The following is a 19018-nucleotide window of genomic DNA, read 5'->3' as shown; positions in this document are numbered from 1 at the left end:
TAATTATCAATACAAGAGAATATTAACAAGCTTCAAGGGTACCTGAATCCTGTTTATCAGGTGTACTTTCTGGTATGATTAATAGATGTCAGAAGAGCAACATGCCACACATAGCTGGGCCTTAACAGTCAACAGATGTATCTCACTTATTTTCAGACTTTTTTCTCCATTTATTACTTTCCTGTCCCATGCTTTTTCAGTATCAATTTGTCTGCCATATCCAGCATATTTGTGCTAATAACTCAGTGCCCCATCTGCTTAGTGTTTCCTTTCCAAAATGTCAGATAATATCTCCTTGCATATTTACACAGATTTCTAAAAGATGTAAAATATCCATCTGTTTTAACCCATTCAGTGTTTGTTTTCTGGTGTGTGTGTGTGTGTATGTATAATGCTGTAAGTTCTTCATTCATTTGATTTTGTCATATGGCTGGACTTAAGATTGTGTCCATTGTTATTATCTTTGTTTTCATAAAGTATATAATAATAATAATAATAATAATAATAATAAACCTTTATTTGTACCCTGCTAACATCTCCCGAAGGACTCGGTGCGGCTTACAAGAGGCCGAGGCCCAACACAACAAAAACAACAGCATCACAAATACAACAAAATAACTCATAAAACAAGCAATAAACATTAAAACAATAGCAAATAACATTAGACAGTAACACCATGACACATTTAAAACTAAGGCCAGGCCAATGTAATAATTAAAAATATTAAAATGCTGGGCATGATAGGTGAAATAGATAGGTTTTTGGAGATAGGTGCAATGTGCAGACAATCTTAAATCTCTAGTAAAGTGCATTTGGGACATGATGCTTGGAGTTTCCTATTCTAGGAAGGCACACTGGAACAACCACGTCTTCAAGCTCTTCCTAAAGACTGTGCATATATGTGCAGATGTGCCTAGCTTTTTGGCTATGATCTGCCTAGAGGTCTCTTCTCTTGTCACTTGCTTGTCTTCCATCTCTTCTATAATGGAATAAACCTTTTTATATTATACACAGGCAAACCTCAGTTAACAAAGACAAAGAGCTACTTTTTACAAAGTGTTTTATGCATGTCTCCCTCCCCTTTCTCATCTTCTAGCTTGAAAGGTTTTAGAGCAGTATGACCCTCTGATCCAAGCATTTGATACCCACAGTTTAACATTTCCAAACTCCAAAAATGTTATCCCAGAAGTGTTTGTGGGGGTCTCTAGGTCCTTCAGTGTGATTCTATGGTTTACTTCCAGGCTAAGGATAATCAAAATATAGAACTCACTATTATTCACAATTTCACAAGGGGTCTTGAAATGTATTCCCAGTAGATATGGGGCTGTACTACATTACCTAGCAGCTTTGGGAAAATGGTGAAGGCAGACTAGAAACTTTTGGTGTCTCATTGTAGCAGCATATATGCAGTAAAAGGTACAATAAAGATTGAGCTGAGAAAGAATGGAAATCTAGCCTATCCTATTGTCAGCTTTTCTCTTAAAGAAGGAATGCTCAGGAACACATCTAATTCATTAAGTGAGATATTCATGTATAAATCCATCCTTTTCATTTGCTAAAGGATTGCTGAGAATTAAGCTGCAACAGCCGTGGCTTCCTAGTCATTCTAGTCTTCAACTTTCAGTCTTTCTAAGTCAGTGGTTCTCACCCTGTGGGTCCCCAGATGTTTTGGCCTTCAACTCCCAGAAATCCTAACAGCTGGCAAACTGGTTGGGATTTCTGGGAGTTGTAGGACACCTGGGGACTCACAGGTTGAGAATCTGTATTATCCACCACAGTCTGTGGGTCCCCAGATGTTTTGGCCTTCAACTCCCAGAAATCCTAACAGCTGGCAAACTGGTTGGGATTTCTGGGAGTTGTAGGACACCTGGGGACTCACAGGTTGAGAATCTGTATTATCCACCACAGTCTGCTTCCTGCCCTGATCCAGAGCCATTCCAATACATTGCAATATTTTGGTGCTAAATTCATAAATACAGTAATTACTACACAATGTACAATGTACTGAACTGTTTGCTCTGTTGATTTGCTGTAACACGTGATGTTTTGGTGCTTAATTTGTAAAATCCTAACATAATTTCTTGTTTAACAGGCTTTTCCTTAACCCCTTCTTATTATCCAACATTTTTGCTTATCCAAAGTTCTGCCATTTATGTTGGATAAACAAGACTCTACCATATGTCTTCTCTCTGATACATGCAATTGCTACCAAACACATACACTACTCTGCAGCATGGCTGTAGCCATCCATCACAATTTCTGAATTATTACATTCCCAGTTCACTTAGAACAGTGGATGTTGGATGAGTGAAGGTTAGATAAGCAAGACTCTACTATACCATATAGGCCCTTCTCTTTCATTTGAATACTAACAGCACAATAAAGTAGATGATGAACTGGCAACTTCAGGTTTGGAATAGCAAAGCTCCTCATTTATACGAAATATTTAATAAAAATTTAAACCTTAAATCTAGGACAGGGTTAACCATGTTTCCATCCGTTGAAGACATGTCTCTGTATTGAATTTAGACTTCAGAGCATTGAACTAGAAGCTATAGTCACAGGAGATGTGTTGCTCTCTATTAACAAACCAGAAGTTGGGTTCTGGAAATAGCCAGTATAGTTAGGTATTTTGTTATAAGCAGCATGTACTATGTGTTAAGTTAACCACAGTCTCCCTTAATTGAGAAAATGAAAGCATAGTACTGAATGCTACTTTAAGAGCTAACCTGAAATGCATATGATATTGTGATTGTATATTAATGGTGCAAAATCTGTGTGTGTTCTTTCTCATGATATATTAATAATGTGTAGCTCTTTCAAGTAGCTGAAAGAATATCATGGTGTGAGGAGGGAGGAGGAAATGTACAGAAACTAGATTCTACTCAGTTGGCACCTCCTTGAGGGAAGAGCGGCTTACACATGTGTTTTTCAGAACATAATTTATTTTACAGAAGCTGCAGTATGGCACATGAGATCCAAGAAGGAAATAATGTGTGTTCCTGCCAGACAGAGTTTGCATAACCACCACTTAGACACTCTTTCAGTACACTTATGCATTAAGCAGGGTTAAAAAGAAATAACAGGCAGGCAGACATTGAGTTCTGTCACACTCCCAGATGTAAATGTACAAATTGTCTGCTACTCAGAGCTATAATTAATTTTAGTTCCACCTGTCTTGCTATATTAAATGTGACATTTTGAATAAAATAATCTCATTCACATTCAGGGACCTCACATCTTGATGAAGTTTGTTTTAGTTAATCTTCTATCAATGATTATCTCCTTTGTGCTTTAATCATATCTGCAAACTGCTTAAAGGAATATATGCCAACTGGCCATGTTCAATGTCCTCAAGATAGAAAGTGTCTTTGATGTTGAGAGATTAAATATAATCAACCCATGGAGTCAACATAGTTTGGGACTTTTTCTATCTGTTTAGATACCAGTGCTGCTGTAACTGGTCCTATACTGGATCCATGTAGTGTCACCTGAATGTGCGAGAAGAAACTTTGACAGCACCACTTTAATAGATGGAAATAAAGCCTTGACCTCCCACTTCTGGGACGAATTAAAATGGCCATCCAAAAAATACACGGATTAGGATCTGTGTCCCTGAGTCCATAAAAAGTTTAAGTTTTTTATGTCCGCCTATTATGACTCTGGGCAAAGCTTCCACCATTATTTTTTCTGCAGAAGAGTGTAGGGTATTTTTATTTTTACTTAATAGATCTTTGTGCAGAATAGTGTCTGGTTGAAAACTGTTTTTGCATCAGAGGAGCTGAGACTTCTCCTGATGCAGGAAAAGATATGGTTCTTTACCTCTGCATTTCAAGTTACTGTTTCATATGGCACTAATTAAAAGATGAACAATTTGGCAGTTTTTGTGTGAATCCATTTGGCTTTTTCAGAAATTAAAATGTGCATCTCACACAAATGATGTACACTTGCAGGCAGTGTAGTAGACTGGTGTGCAAACATGGCTTTAAAAGTGTGAGAATGACCTGATTGTTATTTATTAGTGTCAATGAGTATAGTAGCAGTTCAGACAGACCTTTCTTGATCGTATATTGCTGTACATCATTTCAGTATAATTTGCTGGATTGGCTTAACACGGTCTGTGTCCAAGTAATAGTCATCTTATCATAGTTTATTGTCTCATAATGATTGCCTTCTAAGTCAATATATTAATAGCTATATTCCCAGTTTTTTCTCATGGTCGTATTTTCTAAACAAACAATATGCAATGTTTTGTGTGATGATAATGTGATATGGGTTACCCCTTTTTCAGTAGCAATAAAAGTGTTGCTACTGAAAGCCTTCGACAATACAATAAAAGTGTTATGTTTTAAGAACGCATGAAAAACCTGACTAGTCCCACATTGGCTCACATAATGACCAGCCAGTTGCCTGTAGAAAATCCACTGAAGAGCAAGAGCGCACACGCACTCCTTGGCAACAGATATGTAAAGCCATATTGGTTCTGGTGTTATAGAGAATGCTTAACCATGCCTATGAATTTGTGCAGCATATTTTTAAGCTGACCCAGTTGGCAGGCATCACTGCATCATAAAGAAGGAAATTCCATGATGTTCTGTGTGAAAAAATGACTTACTTTTGTCTCACTCAAATCTTGTGTTACTCAACTGAAGTTATCATGAAAAATGGAGGCAAGCAGTGGAGAAAGGATTGTTTTCATGACTACAGTCCTGTTAGATCTTCTTTTACTTTATTTTTCCCCTAAGTGAAACATCTCTCAAATGTTTCAATCTTTTTTAGAAGTGCTAAATAGTGTGATGGTATACATGTGGTTTCAGTGTTGAACTATGACTTTGGAGATCAGGGTTTGATTCCCCACTTGGCCATGGAAACCCACTAGGTGACCTTGGGTGAATAAAACTCAGCCTCAAGCAAAAGGCAAACTCCCTCTGAACAAATATTGTCAAGGAAACTCCATTATAAATTCATGTTTGCTTTTCCAAAAGTTGCAAATGACTTCAAAAGACTCCATAATGATGGAACAGATCTTCAAACAAAGGGTTCACCAGCCTATTGACAGTCCAGTAGGATGCTTGTGTTTTACCCATCCAGTGAAGTTCAACCTCATTTAATCTCTGTGGGTTTTCAGAATTAAATCTTTTATCAAGATTACTGTCTTGTAGAGGTGACTTGACTGATTTTTAAATGAGGCATATTTTTGCTAACTGAAGGCTGCTAAGCAGCATTAGTTTTCCATATAAATAGAACACGTTCACTCACCTTCCCCTTTCTTCCTTTCTCTTCCCTTACTGCAGTTCGACCGTTTATTACCACAGATGAATCAAGTTGAATTTTAATCTATGCAGTTCAAAATTTCAACCCCTTAGAGTTGTATCTTCCTATTAACATTGCCTCGGGGAGAAAAACACATTCTCTTTGTAATCTGATTTCTTTGATGTGAAAGGTCTTGTGCAGAGAGGCTTTTTAAATTTAGGTGGAAATAATTGGCATAGAATAATAACAATGGTGTACACAGCGATCAACAAAACTGTCTTTTGTAAATCGCAAGTTTAACATAGCTGTCAAGAAAGTGATTGAAAAATAAGTTCAGGTTTTATCAATGGAATAAGGACCAATTTTCGAAGAAGTTGCTGTGTTAGTCTTTTGCAGCATAAAAAGGAAGAATGGAGCAAGAAGAGAATGAAAATATAGATAGAGGCACCTTTAATTGGTATTCATTTTAATGTGAGTTTTCATGAATATAAACTGACTTCTTCTGTGATATCCAAGCTTCAAATTATCTCTCTTCACTATATGATTCATCACACTAGAGAATGAATCCACTTTAAATCCGGTTTCTGCCTCCTGCAGAATTTTGGGGTTTGTAGTTTAGTGAGGCTAATGGTAAAGGCTCCTCCCTAAACTACAAACCCCAGAATTCTGCAGGAGGCAGCAACCAGATTTAAAGTGGATTCGTTCTCTAGCATGGTGAGTCCCAGTATCTGAAGAAGTAGGTTGATATCAATGAAAGCTCATACTGAAATGAAAACCAGTCTTGAAGGTGCTCCTATATTTCTTTTCTCCCATTCTCCTTTCCTTCCTCTTTTCTAAAGACCAGTCTTTTACTTCTTGTCATATAGTTGAGTGTTAGGACCACGGTTTTTAATATTATAAACTGTTTTCAAGGGCAGAAGCTCTGGATTATAGTTCGAAAAGGATTTTATAAAACTGGGACAAATTCATTAGTATCTTTGGGCCCCTCTGTCATTTTCCAAATTGCACTTCACATTAGGAACATGAAAAATGTCCAAACCAGATTTAGAAATGAACATTTCTCAAGATGAAACATAAAATATTTTTAATTCCTATATACAGATATTGAAGGCTCAAAGAGCTATTTATATGTATCAAATTTTCAGTAAGCTTCATGGCCTTTTCCAGTGTCAAAGTATCAGTAAGGGTTCTCCTGTTCTAAAATTGGAGCTTACAGATTATAATTTCTTAAAACATTTTACATCATTTTTAAAATATTTTTCTGACCTCAAGGAAATTTTGGTGTATTCCTTAAGAGTCTCAAAATGAACCATTTCAGTGTTGGGGTTCATGGTATAAAATGAATATTCCACAATACTGAAATTCTCAGAACCAGAAAGTACATGTACATCTGAGTTTGAACATTCATTTTGTCTGTCATTCTCCCCCCACCCCAAAAATACTGCAGATGATTTATCAGTCTTTAAAAATTGTTTTGAATGATCAATATTAAGGAAACAGGGATCAGTATGAAGGAAAGCCTGCCAACTTGGCTATCAATATATTGCATTTAATTATTGCATTTAACTATTGTGTTTTAAAATACATTACAACTGTACCCTTGTTTTGCTTCTAATACGATAAATAAATAAATAAATAAATTGCAGAAGGCTCTAACCTGAATAGTATATCTCATCTTAAAAGAAAAATAGCCCCTGATGATGGAATTGCCTTCAATGAGTTGTTGGCTGATGTAGCCATTTCTGCTTATTCTCATTCCCACACCCCCACCCTGTTTTAGGGCATTTTCTTACCATTCAACCCTATTCATTTTAAATTATTATAATGAGTAATAGCAACAGGTTACTTTTTAAGTTCTGGAATGAGTAACTGAGCAAATATTTTTGAAAAGTAACTTCCCTTTGAAAATTGACTTCACAGACTCCGCAAAAAAAAAAAAAAAAAGATCCCACATAGCAAATGTTGTTGGGAAAATTCTTCTCCTGGTAATTTCAGTCTGTATTAAAGAAGAATCTGTACTTGACAGGTGCCTGATTATAAATCTTAATTCAATGCACTTCTCAATTTAAGTTGGTAAGATATGACTCTAGATGGATTAGAATTTTAGTTAAGACACATAAAGGCAAGGAAGGTGAAAGACTTTGTGGTAATTTATTCAAATTAACAATGACATGTAGACAGAACCTTCCTGTTGTTCAAACAAAGGCCTTCCTTTAGTAATTGCATCATATATAAAGTCCTGCATGATTTTGTTAGGTAAGATTCATGGCGATCTTTTTATTTCCCCCAGAATTGCGTAGATTATATTGTTACAGGGCTGCTTTTTAGCAGTTTCAGTTTTCACCTTTGAGACACTTAAGCATAATTTATGGCCCTTGTTAAATTCCAAAGGCTCCAGGCAGGGTAGATTATTACCACACTTACATTATAATAAGAGAATTTACGAAATCAGATCTCCGCATTTGAAATACTTTGCACTCTTTCTCTGAGAGAATGCTGCACCAAAAGAGAAAAGAAATGCATTTTTAAAGCCAGTGCTGCTACTATAAGGCTGCGACTTTTGATAATGCTTTTTTTCCCACTGCCAAGTACAAGCATCGTAATCCTAGATTTATTTTTGAAATATTCAGCCTCACAAAAATAAGAGAATCAAAGGGTTTTTTTAGCCATGTAGTGAAAACTCAAACCCCTTTCCATTAAAAGCCCAACGTAAGTAATATATTTCCTATGTTTAATACCTCTAGCATTTGTGTAATTTTTTCGTTGCTCTCACACAAACCTGACCACAAATGGCAGCCAGCTTTTTGAAGTGTGTTGATCTTATTAGCATTGTGACAACAAAGGAATATATATTCAGAATATTTTTTTATAAAGATAGGATTTGATATTTCAAACACAGGAATTTGGAATGTATGCTATATTATGGAGGTCAAAGGCTCAGAAGACATTGAAGGCAAAGTGGAAACTCATTTAAGCAGGGATATTCAGAAACTACAGAAGAAGTCTTAGGATCACAATTGCTGTCCCAAATACAGGCAGTCCCCGAGTTACAAACATCCAACTTACAAATGACTTATAGTTAAGAATGTGGGTGAGATCACAGAAAGTGGGAGAAATCTACACCACAGAAGGAAAATTCACTCCTGAAATAGTTTTCATGGGGAAAAGGGGTCTCCACTGAAGCTTTCTTGCTTATCAGGCTGAGAAAGGCAGTATATAAATATGGTAAATAAATAATCCTTGTTTCCACAACAAGCTATTTTTTTTCAAAATCCAATTCTCATAGGGACAGAAAGTGAGGTGAAATTTTCTGAACATGGGTGCAGACTGCAAAACAAACACCCCACAAATGTAAACCTTTCCCTATGCTATCCAAAGCTAAAATACAGATATGTTTGGCTGAAGTTACACTTTTAAAATGTACTTGTTCTGATGTGCATACAAATTCAACTTAAGAACAAACCTACAGAACCTATCATGTTCGTAACTTGGAACTGCCTGTAATGTCAACATATTTAAAATAGAGCTAGAAAGTCCATCTCCTACACTCCCAACCTGATCCACCGTTCAAGAAAAATGAACCTACCTTCTCTCTGAGAACTATGTATTAGCATAGCTGCTGAGTTTCTTTTTCATTAAAGAAGTAAAGTATGTAGGAGGAATGCAGTTGTTCCATGATTCTAAACAAGCAATGTTTGCCTTCTCTAACCTTTTGGTGAACATCGGTCAGGGCCTTTGTGATGAAGGAATACAGAAGGTATAGTGAAAAATGCGAAATACAAGCTCATACATTCGATGCCCCTAAACATAAAGGAGACGTTTACTGCCTGGTTAGGAAATCAGATTTTGAGATTGCTGGTATTTGAGAAGGAGCATTCATACTCTGTTCTAGTATTATATCTTTTCAAAATCTTATATTAAAATAAGTACTAGTGAAGAAAAAGTAAAATTGGTTTTTATTATATACTTCTATGTGTTTATCACTATACATTCTACAAAGAAAAGAAAAACACACCAGGAATATATGGGTTTGTTTGTTTTTTAAATCAGAGATAATTTTAAAACATCAGAAGTAGTTAGGAGTAGTCAGCTGTCAATGTGGGTTACTTTGATTGGATCAAATGGAAATTCCTTCCCCTATTCTGTTTCTTGTACAGGGAATGCAGAATGTGTAGAAGCAACAGACAATATTTGCTATAGTTCAGATATGTGGACTCAAATTTAAGCATAGCATCTTCTCAAAAAGAATTCAATGATATCTTTTAAAATTTAAAGCTTGTTTTCCTTATATAATTTAATGTCTGTATTTACTTTTGAATAAGTTGTGAATTCCCACTTATGAAAAAGGAGTCCAAAATAGGCTCATATTGATCCCATGATCAGCCTTACTGACTACCTTTAGGTGTACAATTAAGCTGTCCAAATCTTTGAGTGAAAACATATGTGTGTGTATATTCCTTCATATTTTTTTTGTGCAATGACTGAAGTTGTCATTTCATGATTTTGTTTCACTTCTGCTTTAATAAGCACTTACATAAAGAAGCTGATACTCAATGTGAAGACTTATTGTGGTTTATGTTTTTTTCTTAGGATAAGAAGTCTTATCTCGATGTCATTCATACCTACACTGAAGTTCACGGAACCGTCCATGGAACAAGTGCTATCTATATGCCTAGCTATGTCAAAAACCATGGCATCCTTAGTGGCCGGGATTTACAGTTCTTGCTAAGAGGCACAAAAGTAAGTTCAGTAGTGTGTGTGTGTGTGATGTGAGATACGCATATACACATGTATATGTATATGTATTTAGATTTAAGTATGTACAATCCATTAACATGTAATATTTTTATATACAGTAGTTGTCATATTTCCACCATAGTGGTGGAAATTAACTTCTCTATATCTAATGTTCTAAAGTCTCATCTACTTATTGTTGTGATGATACTTTGTAAGTCTTTGAGGTTTTAGTCCTAAACATACTTTTCAGGAAACGGGTTCTGTTTGAACAGGCCTTACTTCTGAGGACATTGCCAGATTGCACTGCTTTGTTGTTGTTGTTGTTGTTGTTGTTGTTGTTGTTGCTTTAAGAAAACTTTAGAATTCTTTATCAAATATGTGCCAACATCATGCACCAGTAGATACAGCTACAAATATGTAGCTATGGCTTATCCTGATGCTACTACCCAGAACTTACCTTTGGAGCCTCACATACACACCAGTGACCCCACTCATCCATTTCCACAGTGCTGGAGAGTGGGATGGTGAGTAATAATGTGTCCAGCCTATCCTAGCATGGTGCATTCTAAAATCAATAGCTGTCTAGATCCCTGTAGGATCTTTTTGTGATTCTGCAGTGCATCCCACTACAAGGACAGGGCAGGAACACCATTACTTATTGCTCCACTCTCCCAAGAATTCAGAAATGGTTGTAGTGAGAGAAATGAGGTAGGATTTGGTGGGTCTTTTTGTCCTTGTGATCATGTGACAACTGGAATAATTATAGTATCAAGTTTAAGGTATTGCAATTACCAAGCAGGATGCCTGCTGAGGTTTTCCAAGATTTCTTTAGACGTAAGATCCAAGTTCGTTTAGTAGTTAACAACTGAATTCCACACCAGTTCATTTCACAGTTTGGTTCAGCAATTCAGGATACCTCTTTCATCTAATTAAATACCTCAAACTGGAAAACAACTCTCTTCAAACATAGTTTAGGGTGTGTCACACTTTTGAGTCATTAATGTCACAATATTCATGACATTTCATCCTGCTTCAAAACCTGTGATGGCAAGGTATAAGCAGGAAAATGTCAATTTGAAACAAATTAGACATCTAAAGTAATTTAAAATGGTATATATGGTGTGCAGTATATCAAGGCATTTACTTTAGCATGATCCCTGAGTCCAAAAGACTTTGATGAAAACCTATTTTAATTTGATGTCAAAGTAAAACCAGTGTTTGCACCAAACAGGGAATACCTTTGCACCACAGTACAAAAAGGTCTTCTTCACACCTTCACTAGTGGTACACAGAGAAGGACCTCCCTGGCAGACCTTAGAGGTTAAGCAGGTTTTTTGAGGGAGAGGCACTCCTACAAGTATCAATGAGACACTCCTTCAAGTATCGAGGTCCCACGCAATTTTTGGCTTTCACTGTCGTCATAAGCACGTTGAATTCAGTGTGGAATGTGATACCAGCCAGAACAATCCCTTCAGAACTGGTACCATGTGGCTTTTATGGTGTTTTCCTGACTGTAGTGTAGTTGCTGTTCATTGTACTTGTCCAGCTTTTGTGTCATTTTCAAGGGCACACTGTACATAATACAATGCTATAGTCGTCACTAGCAAGTTACTTACGTATGAACTCTTGGGGCCAGATTGTCCCTTTCCAGGAAAGACTGTAGCTGGTCCCACCACCTGAACCTCCAGTGAAAAGGTTATATTCAGAAAAAGGCCAGTGTTGCACACCTGCTCTTTCACAGAGAATATCCCCATCCATGGGAGATTGCTCAGCCACTTCTCAAAAAACCATCTAGCTTCAGTTTTGTCATTATTCGTTGTGCAGTTCTGAATATGTGGATGGGACTATTTCACCCCTCTGGTTGTATCTTTCAGTTGTTTCCAATACCAAAAATAATGTGGTGACCTTATCCCATGAAATCCAAAGAAATGATACCTCCTCTACCCATAGTAGTTAGCGCTGTTTTTTATCCTGTCCAGACTAGCAGATGATGGCCGTGAGCTGGTTCATTCTGGTTAGCTTATCAGCCTGGATGTTTTTGCAATAATAATAGCGCAGTCTGAAAACAGTAGGAAGTTCTGTCACAGTATGTGGCCATCCTATCACTATATTCCTTTACAAACATAAAATGTATCATTCATAACTTACTTAGCATATTAGAGGTCTATTTGACACATTTATGAAATTTTAAAATGTTAAAGCCTTAATTTTTTCCAAGAGAAATAGTGAATATACCCTCTGTAATAAATAATGAGTTACAGATTTCTGGATCATTGATTTCCTAAGCATGTGGATCCTAGTTTTTGCCATCTGAGAGTATATATAAAAAACAGAAAGATTACAACTGTTGTAATTAATATAATAAAGTGTATTACTCTACAGAAACAGTTGCAGTTTTAAGCTTAGCAGGCTATTTGGGTCTAAAATTGAAAATACTGATATCTGTGGTAGTGCGTTACCACGAAGCATTACCACTACCCAGCACCACTACCCAGCACTTGGTCTGAGTAGACCCTGGTTGTTCTGGGATTTATTTGTTTGTTTTATTTGCCATATTTATATTCCACCCTTCTCACCTCGAAGGGGACTCAGAGCAGCTCACATAAAGGCACAATTTGATGCCATACAACACATACAACACAGCAAATAAACATATACATTGAAACAACCACTAAAAACCTTTCAACATTACAATTATTAAAATCACATAACCTAATATTATAGTCCAGTCCAGTTATCATTGCACCATTCCACATTCACATATTGCACTGATATATTATCCAAAAGTTTGGTCCCACATTCACATTTCCCGTTTTCCCCCTGAAGATCAGGAGGGAGGGGGCCAATCTGATGTCACTAGGGAGGGAGTTCCATAACCGAGAGGCCACCACTGAGAAGGTCCTGTCTCTCATCCTCATCAACTGCACCTGCGAGGGAGGTGGGACTGAGAGCAGGGCCTCCCCGGGTGATCTTAATCTCCAAGATTATTCCTTTAGGGAGATATGTTCAGATAGGTAAGGTGGGCTGGAACTGTTTAGGGCTTTATGTTTTATCTGAGGGTTCAAAATAAAAATACTAGCATAAAGCATCCTTTGGCAGTACCTTTTTAACACTGAACCTTGCCATAATGTTAATGTTCAGTCATGAAGATTTGTAGAAAGTTAGAGAGATTGAGCATCTCAATATGGTTATGCTTTTGGTTTCCAAAGGATGCAGTTTACAACCTCAAAGGCAAAATAATTAAATGCATCATTTCCACTAGGAGACAGAATTTGAATAGTGTTTCACAATGCCATTTGGCAGTACCTCAAAAATGTGGGCTATCCTAATAATAATAATGGTAAAACCTTGCTTTATGGTGTGTAGGAAAGGATTTTTAGTACTTTCTGAAATTCATTCCTGCAAAAAGGACTAAAAGTATTGTCTCACGTCAACATTACTGTGCTACCTGTATTTTGATGAACTTGCCAAGTGAATAATGCAGTTACTTTGAAGATAGGATTTTCAGTTACATCAGTCGTTTACCATAGCTGTGAAAGAGCGTTGCTGCTGCATTTATTATTAAGTAGTAACAGAAACCCCTGTGTTGTCAAAAGGTGCTTGCTCCAATGTCCTCCCCCGCGAGTTTTCATTAAATACGTTGACAGCACAGAAGTGAAAAGATGTTCAACAGTACTGATGTAAAAGCTGGAGAATGTTTATCTACTCCGTAGTATCCTTTTCTGTAACTAATTAAAACCGGGCCACTACTGAATTGTTGGTGACATCTTAAATCCTTTAATTAATGGTTCAGCCATGTTCCAGTTGCAGCTAATTAAAAGATATAATTTAATTGCTCAGTAGAGTGTCTACTTTTTTGCTTTTGGTGGTATGGGACTTGAGAAATAGATCGTCTTGAGCTCCATAAATCTTGAGTTCCTCTTTTCTTTTTTTGAGAAGAGAACTCTTAGCAAAATGTGATATAGCTATCAATTTATGAGTAGGTTTTGTTTGGGAGCTTTCCCCCTCCCTATCTTAAGCCTTCCACTGCCATTCTTGGCCTCTTAACAAAAAGCACCCTGTTTATCAAGTTAGAACATCTTGCAGACAGATGGCACTTTGCCTCATTATTCTTTTGAAGACGTATATTCATAAGGTGTACTAAATATTTGTTACCTACTTATCCAGTGTACTTGCTCTCAGAGAGCTTGAATCATGCCCATAAATGTCTGTTTACCGTCATTCAAGGAAATAATGCTAAATAATCTGTGCCAAGGGATTGGGGATTAAGGCTTGCTTATGCTAAAATGGCAAGAATGAATGCAGGATTTGACTTGACTGATTTTCTTTTTCCTTGTTACATGAGGTTCTGGTATTATCTGGACACTGTTAAGATTGTATGCAGGTTAAATTCAGAAAGTTTTAATTTGCTGGAAGGATGCTGGTTGCATCGACATCCCATGTGGATACCTTTTGGAAAATGGACTATTCGGCATTAATATTATTCAGTACTAAGTTTGCCTGTTCAGTAGCAACCTGCTTTTTGCATGTTACAAGAAAAAAAAATTAATTGAGAAAAGGGAAGTGTAAGTGCTAAAATGGTGATGGAAAGCCACAAATATGTCTCCTTGTAAATCATTCATACCTTCTCTTACCTGTTCCCTGTAATATGCAAACAGTGTCTAAGAATAGCTGTTTGCTGCTCTTCCTTTTAGTTTGGCTCTTGTGGATTAAGAGCACACATTCCTGCAAACTTTGCTGCCACCTTCTGTTTGTAAGTGGAAGGCTTCTCCAAAAGTGTCCCTCTACAAGTGGTACTGTATTGCGCGAGACACGTTAGGCCATGTCAATTGTAAGCAAGCATGTAACATGAATTCAGGCTGCGTATGTGAGATGCTATTGAATTCCAATCAAACCTATCAGTTTTATGGAAACATCTCTCTCTGAGCCCAAATCTAACAAGGACCCTATTAATGCTATATCTTATTTATAGGGGACTTTATACAACTTTTCAACCCCATTAAAGTTATTTGCATGGAGGGGCAAAACCTCGTCAAATAATAATTCAGCTGATGCCTTAAACTAAAGAAAAAACAAAGAAATGGCTTCCGTTTAAAAACGATTGAAAGCAAAGCAGAAGAATGCTTTCACTGCCTACCTCAATGCTATCAAGTGTGGGACTAATGGAGATAATTTCATAATCAGAATGTGCCTATGGTGAAAGCCTTGTCTTGAATTCTCCCAGTGAGGTCCCTTTAGATCAGCGATTCTCAAACCTGTGGGTCCCCAGATGTTTTGGCCTTCAGCTCCCAGAAATCCTTACAGCTGGTAAACTGACTGGGATTGCTGGGAGTTGTAGGCCAAAACACTTGGGGACCAACAGGTTAAGAAAGACTGCTTTAGGTTACGGGCCATATAATGGCGATGCTCTATGATGGGCCCAGTAATTCATTGCAGAGCAATGGTTCTCAACCTTTATTTGTTTATTTATTATATTTATTTACACCCTGCTTTATCTCCCCTGAAGGGGACTCAAAGTGGCTTAACCTAAAAACATTAGCGTAACTACTTAAAATATACAAATATCCAAACATTAAAACAGGATTAAATATAAACAGTATTTAAAAATTATCAGTTAAAAACTATTAGAACAAAGTCAGAGTTAAAAGCCTCAGCACCCCTGTCTAGATCGTAAACACCTTCATCTTTAAAAGCTTATCTGAATAAAAAGGCTTTAGCGTGCCGCCAGAAGGACACCAGAGAGGGGGCCATTCTGGCTTCTCTGGGAAGAAGGGCGTTCCCAATTTGAGGGGCAGCCACTGAAAAGGCCCACTCTCTTGTTCCCACCAACCAAGCTTGAGATGGAGGTGGGACCGAGAGAAAGCCCTCTCCTGAAGATCTCAGGGCCCAGGCAGGTTTGTATGAGTCTGGTCTTCTAGATGTTTTAGATTTCAACTCCCAGAAGCCTCTGCTACTTTGGGCAGTGACCAGCATTTCTGAGAGCCAAAGTCCAAAGGATATGGAAGACAAAATTTTGGAATATTATTTTAGTAATGAGAGAAAAGTATCACTAACAGAGCTGCAAAAATGCTTTGGTTCAATAATGCAAGACAATGTAAACCCGTTTTCCTTTTCCATTGGAGTTTTGGCTGCATGAAACACTTAAACTATGATGTCCATTCTTCTTAATTTCCTCCCCCATCTTACTTCCAGTGCTCTGTAGATATGCACAGAACTTTATGCATTTTAATTTTGAAAAGGCTTTCATCATTTTCATTTCAGCCATAAAAGAAAGATGGTCAGTTTGGGAGGATATTTGATGGGCTCTTTTATCAAAGCAGTGCAATGATCATTTAATTTTAATTTATACTTTTTTGGGCTTCTATGCCAAGCTAAATAGTTTCTTGAATCATATGTCAAATCACAAATCTCACCTCCCCGTTTATTAGCAGAAGAGCTTTAAAAAAGTTGTTGGTTGGACTACCCTCCTCAAATCTAGATCTCTGAATCCCATAGCCATTGTGACCCTTTGGATTCTGGGAATTATAACTGAAAAAGTAACTTTTCCAAGCTTGTTATATTATATGTGTTTTGGATTTTTAGGGTAGCCCATTTCTCATCTTGAAAAGCAAGCTTTCTGAGCTGGTAAGCACCTTCAAAAATAGGCTAATAATAGCCTATCAACACCAACAAAATACTCACAAAATTGTAGATGAGCTTTTGAGATCTGGAAAGGAGAGGGAAACAAAAGCCAGCTTGATGTCTTGAAGTGTGCATAGTCATAGTCTTTACACAGAATGAAGGAAGAATTCTAGACTTCTCAGACTTTAATAGGTATCAAACAGCTTTCATGTTACACTAATATCTGGTTTTACTCATTTAAAAATATGTTTCTGTTTTGCAGCTCTTTGTTGGCCTTGGTTTTCCATATGAGGGCCCTGCTCCACTGGAGGCCATCGCAAATGGATGTGCATTTCTGAATCCAAAGTTTAATCCACCCAAAAGCAGCAAAAACACAGACTTCTTCAAAGGCAAGCCAACTCTCCGAGAGGTAAGGAGCCAGTTGCTACACCCACTTGTTTTGTGCACATTGTTGACTGGATACACAAGTAGCATGTTTTGTAACACATCATTTTTTGAATATCATACTAACGATTTGTCATTTTAGTAGACATAGAGTAGAATTTGGGAAATGTTTGGGGTTATTGTTTCACAGGGTATTCTGAAGCATCTTTAAGCAATTAAAAGGTCCAATTAGACTGAATAAGGAACAGGGCTCCCACTGAGTTATGCCTGACTCACATCTGTCTGTTGGTCAGCCAGTGAACCAACTCACCCATCAAGGTTCCCAATGTGATAAAATTGTATACAAACATTTAAAACATTATTTATTTATTTATCTATTTCCTATATTTATACCCCGCCCTTCTCCCCCCAAAGGGGGACTCAATCTGATATCTCTAGGGAGGAGGGGCCACTGCTGAGAAGGCCCTGTCTCTCATCCCCATCAATCGTGTTTGCAATAGTGGTGGGATCGAGAGCAGGAACTCTCCTGAAGATCTTAAACTTTGTGATGGTTCGTGGCAGGAGATACATTTGGACAGGTAGTCTGGGCCAGAACCGTTTAGGGCTTTAAAGGTTAAAACCAACACTTTTAATTGTGCTCGGAAGCTGATCAGTAGCCAGTGGAGTTGGCATAACAAAGGAATTGTATGTTCCCTGTACGTCGCTCTGGTGAGCAACCTGGCTGCCAACCGTTGGACTAGTTGAAGGTTCCGGGCATTAGATACCTTTTAAAACCCTTTAATATAATGACTATAAAGCCACATCTCATCTCTCAGTTAAACTTCTTTGGAAGTTTATGCTTATTTTGCATTTAAGTTTATGCTTAAATGTATATTTATGCTTATACATTTTAAACCTATATTAATTAGCTTTAAATGAGAAAAAGGAAAAGAAATGGAAATCCACTCCAGTTTTGCTAGGCATTCTTTCTTTTAATAAGAGTTGATCCCACATCCTGGTTCCTATTTTTTCAAAGCACCTTCTTGTAGCCCTTTGGTTCTCCATGAGTATTTATTATGTAGTGAAATCAATACCACCTGCATCTTGTATGCTGACCACATGTAGCCTATTAAACAAGTGCAAACAATATTCTAGCTGTGATAGAATTTCTTTTTCATAATGAAAATATTTGTTTTTAAATCAATATACTGAAACGTATTTGTTTAGCTGCTTTGGTTCCTGGAAAGAGCAATCAAATGGGCCATTAACTTCCTGAAGGAGGAGAGATACAGCATGAAATTCAATTTTAATTGTGGTCTGCTGGTAGCAAAATGGAATAAAGTAATCATCCTTTTCATAAATCATGTGACTACCAATAATATCTTCAGTGATATTTTTAAAAGGTACTTTTGTCCTGGCCAGAGAGCAGGAAAAAGCTATTAAGAAATCTTCTCAGTGAGCCTGGGCTATGTAAAATACGAAATTAATGTGTGGTGCCTAAGTACTAGCCAGACCAGAAGATAAAGAAAGAGCAGTGGAGATTTAAACCCCCTTGAGCTACTCATATATTGCCAGGCCTTGTACATTAACGTTTGTTTTTTTTCTACAAAGATACAGAAATACCTCACCTAAGAAAACTTGATACCAGAGGCATAATTAACAAGGGAAGAGGGGAATAGGTGGCTGTACCCCCAAGCAAACAAGAATTTTAACTGTTTCAGTAAATGTTTGCATCATAGTTTAATACAACGGGTCTCCTTTGGGCCTCCAAGTGTTTTGGACTTCAGCTCCCACAGGTCCTAATGGGGTAAAATGGCTGGGATTTCTGGGAGTTGAAGTCCAAAATACCTGGAGGCCCAAAGGTTGGGAATCACTGGTTTAAAAAGTATGCACATGTGAAATAAACAGCCATGACAGATAAGCCTTGTATAAGTCAATAAAACATTTTGATCCTTCTAGAGAGCATTTGAAAGCTTTTCCTGATACATATCCAGGAATGACTTTCTTTCACAGTTTCCACATTTCTTCTGATTTCCATTTTGGT

General features: G+C 37.2%; 1 protein-coding gene across 3 annotated transcripts in view; it reads left to right on the top strand.

The window, feature by feature from the left end:
- The window catches only part of MGAT5 (alpha-1,6-mannosylglycoprotein 6-beta-N-acetylglucosaminyltransferase), a 144175-nt gene that overhangs the window by 119141 nt on the left and 6016 nt on the right, over nt 1-19018 (top strand). For all 3 annotated transcript variants that reach the window (XM_067473042.1, XM_067473043.1, XM_067473045.1), the window contains exons 12-13: nt 9844-9993; nt 16874-17020. In XM_067473042.1, the coding sequence (XP_067329143.1) occupies nt 9844-9993; nt 16874-17020 (297 nt within the window). The remainder of the gene's footprint in view (nt 1-9843; nt 9994-16873; nt 17021-19018) is intronic.

This window comes from Anolis sagrei, chromosome 1 (genome assembly GCF_037176765.1).
Source record: "Anolis sagrei isolate rAnoSag1 chromosome 1, rAnoSag1.mat, whole genome shotgun sequence".
Taxonomy (NCBI): Eukaryota; Metazoa; Chordata; class Lepidosauria; order Squamata; family Dactyloidae; genus Anolis; species Anolis sagrei.
The sequence above is the reverse complement of the archived record's forward strand: the minus strand, read 5'-3'. Positions and strand labels throughout refer to the sequence as shown.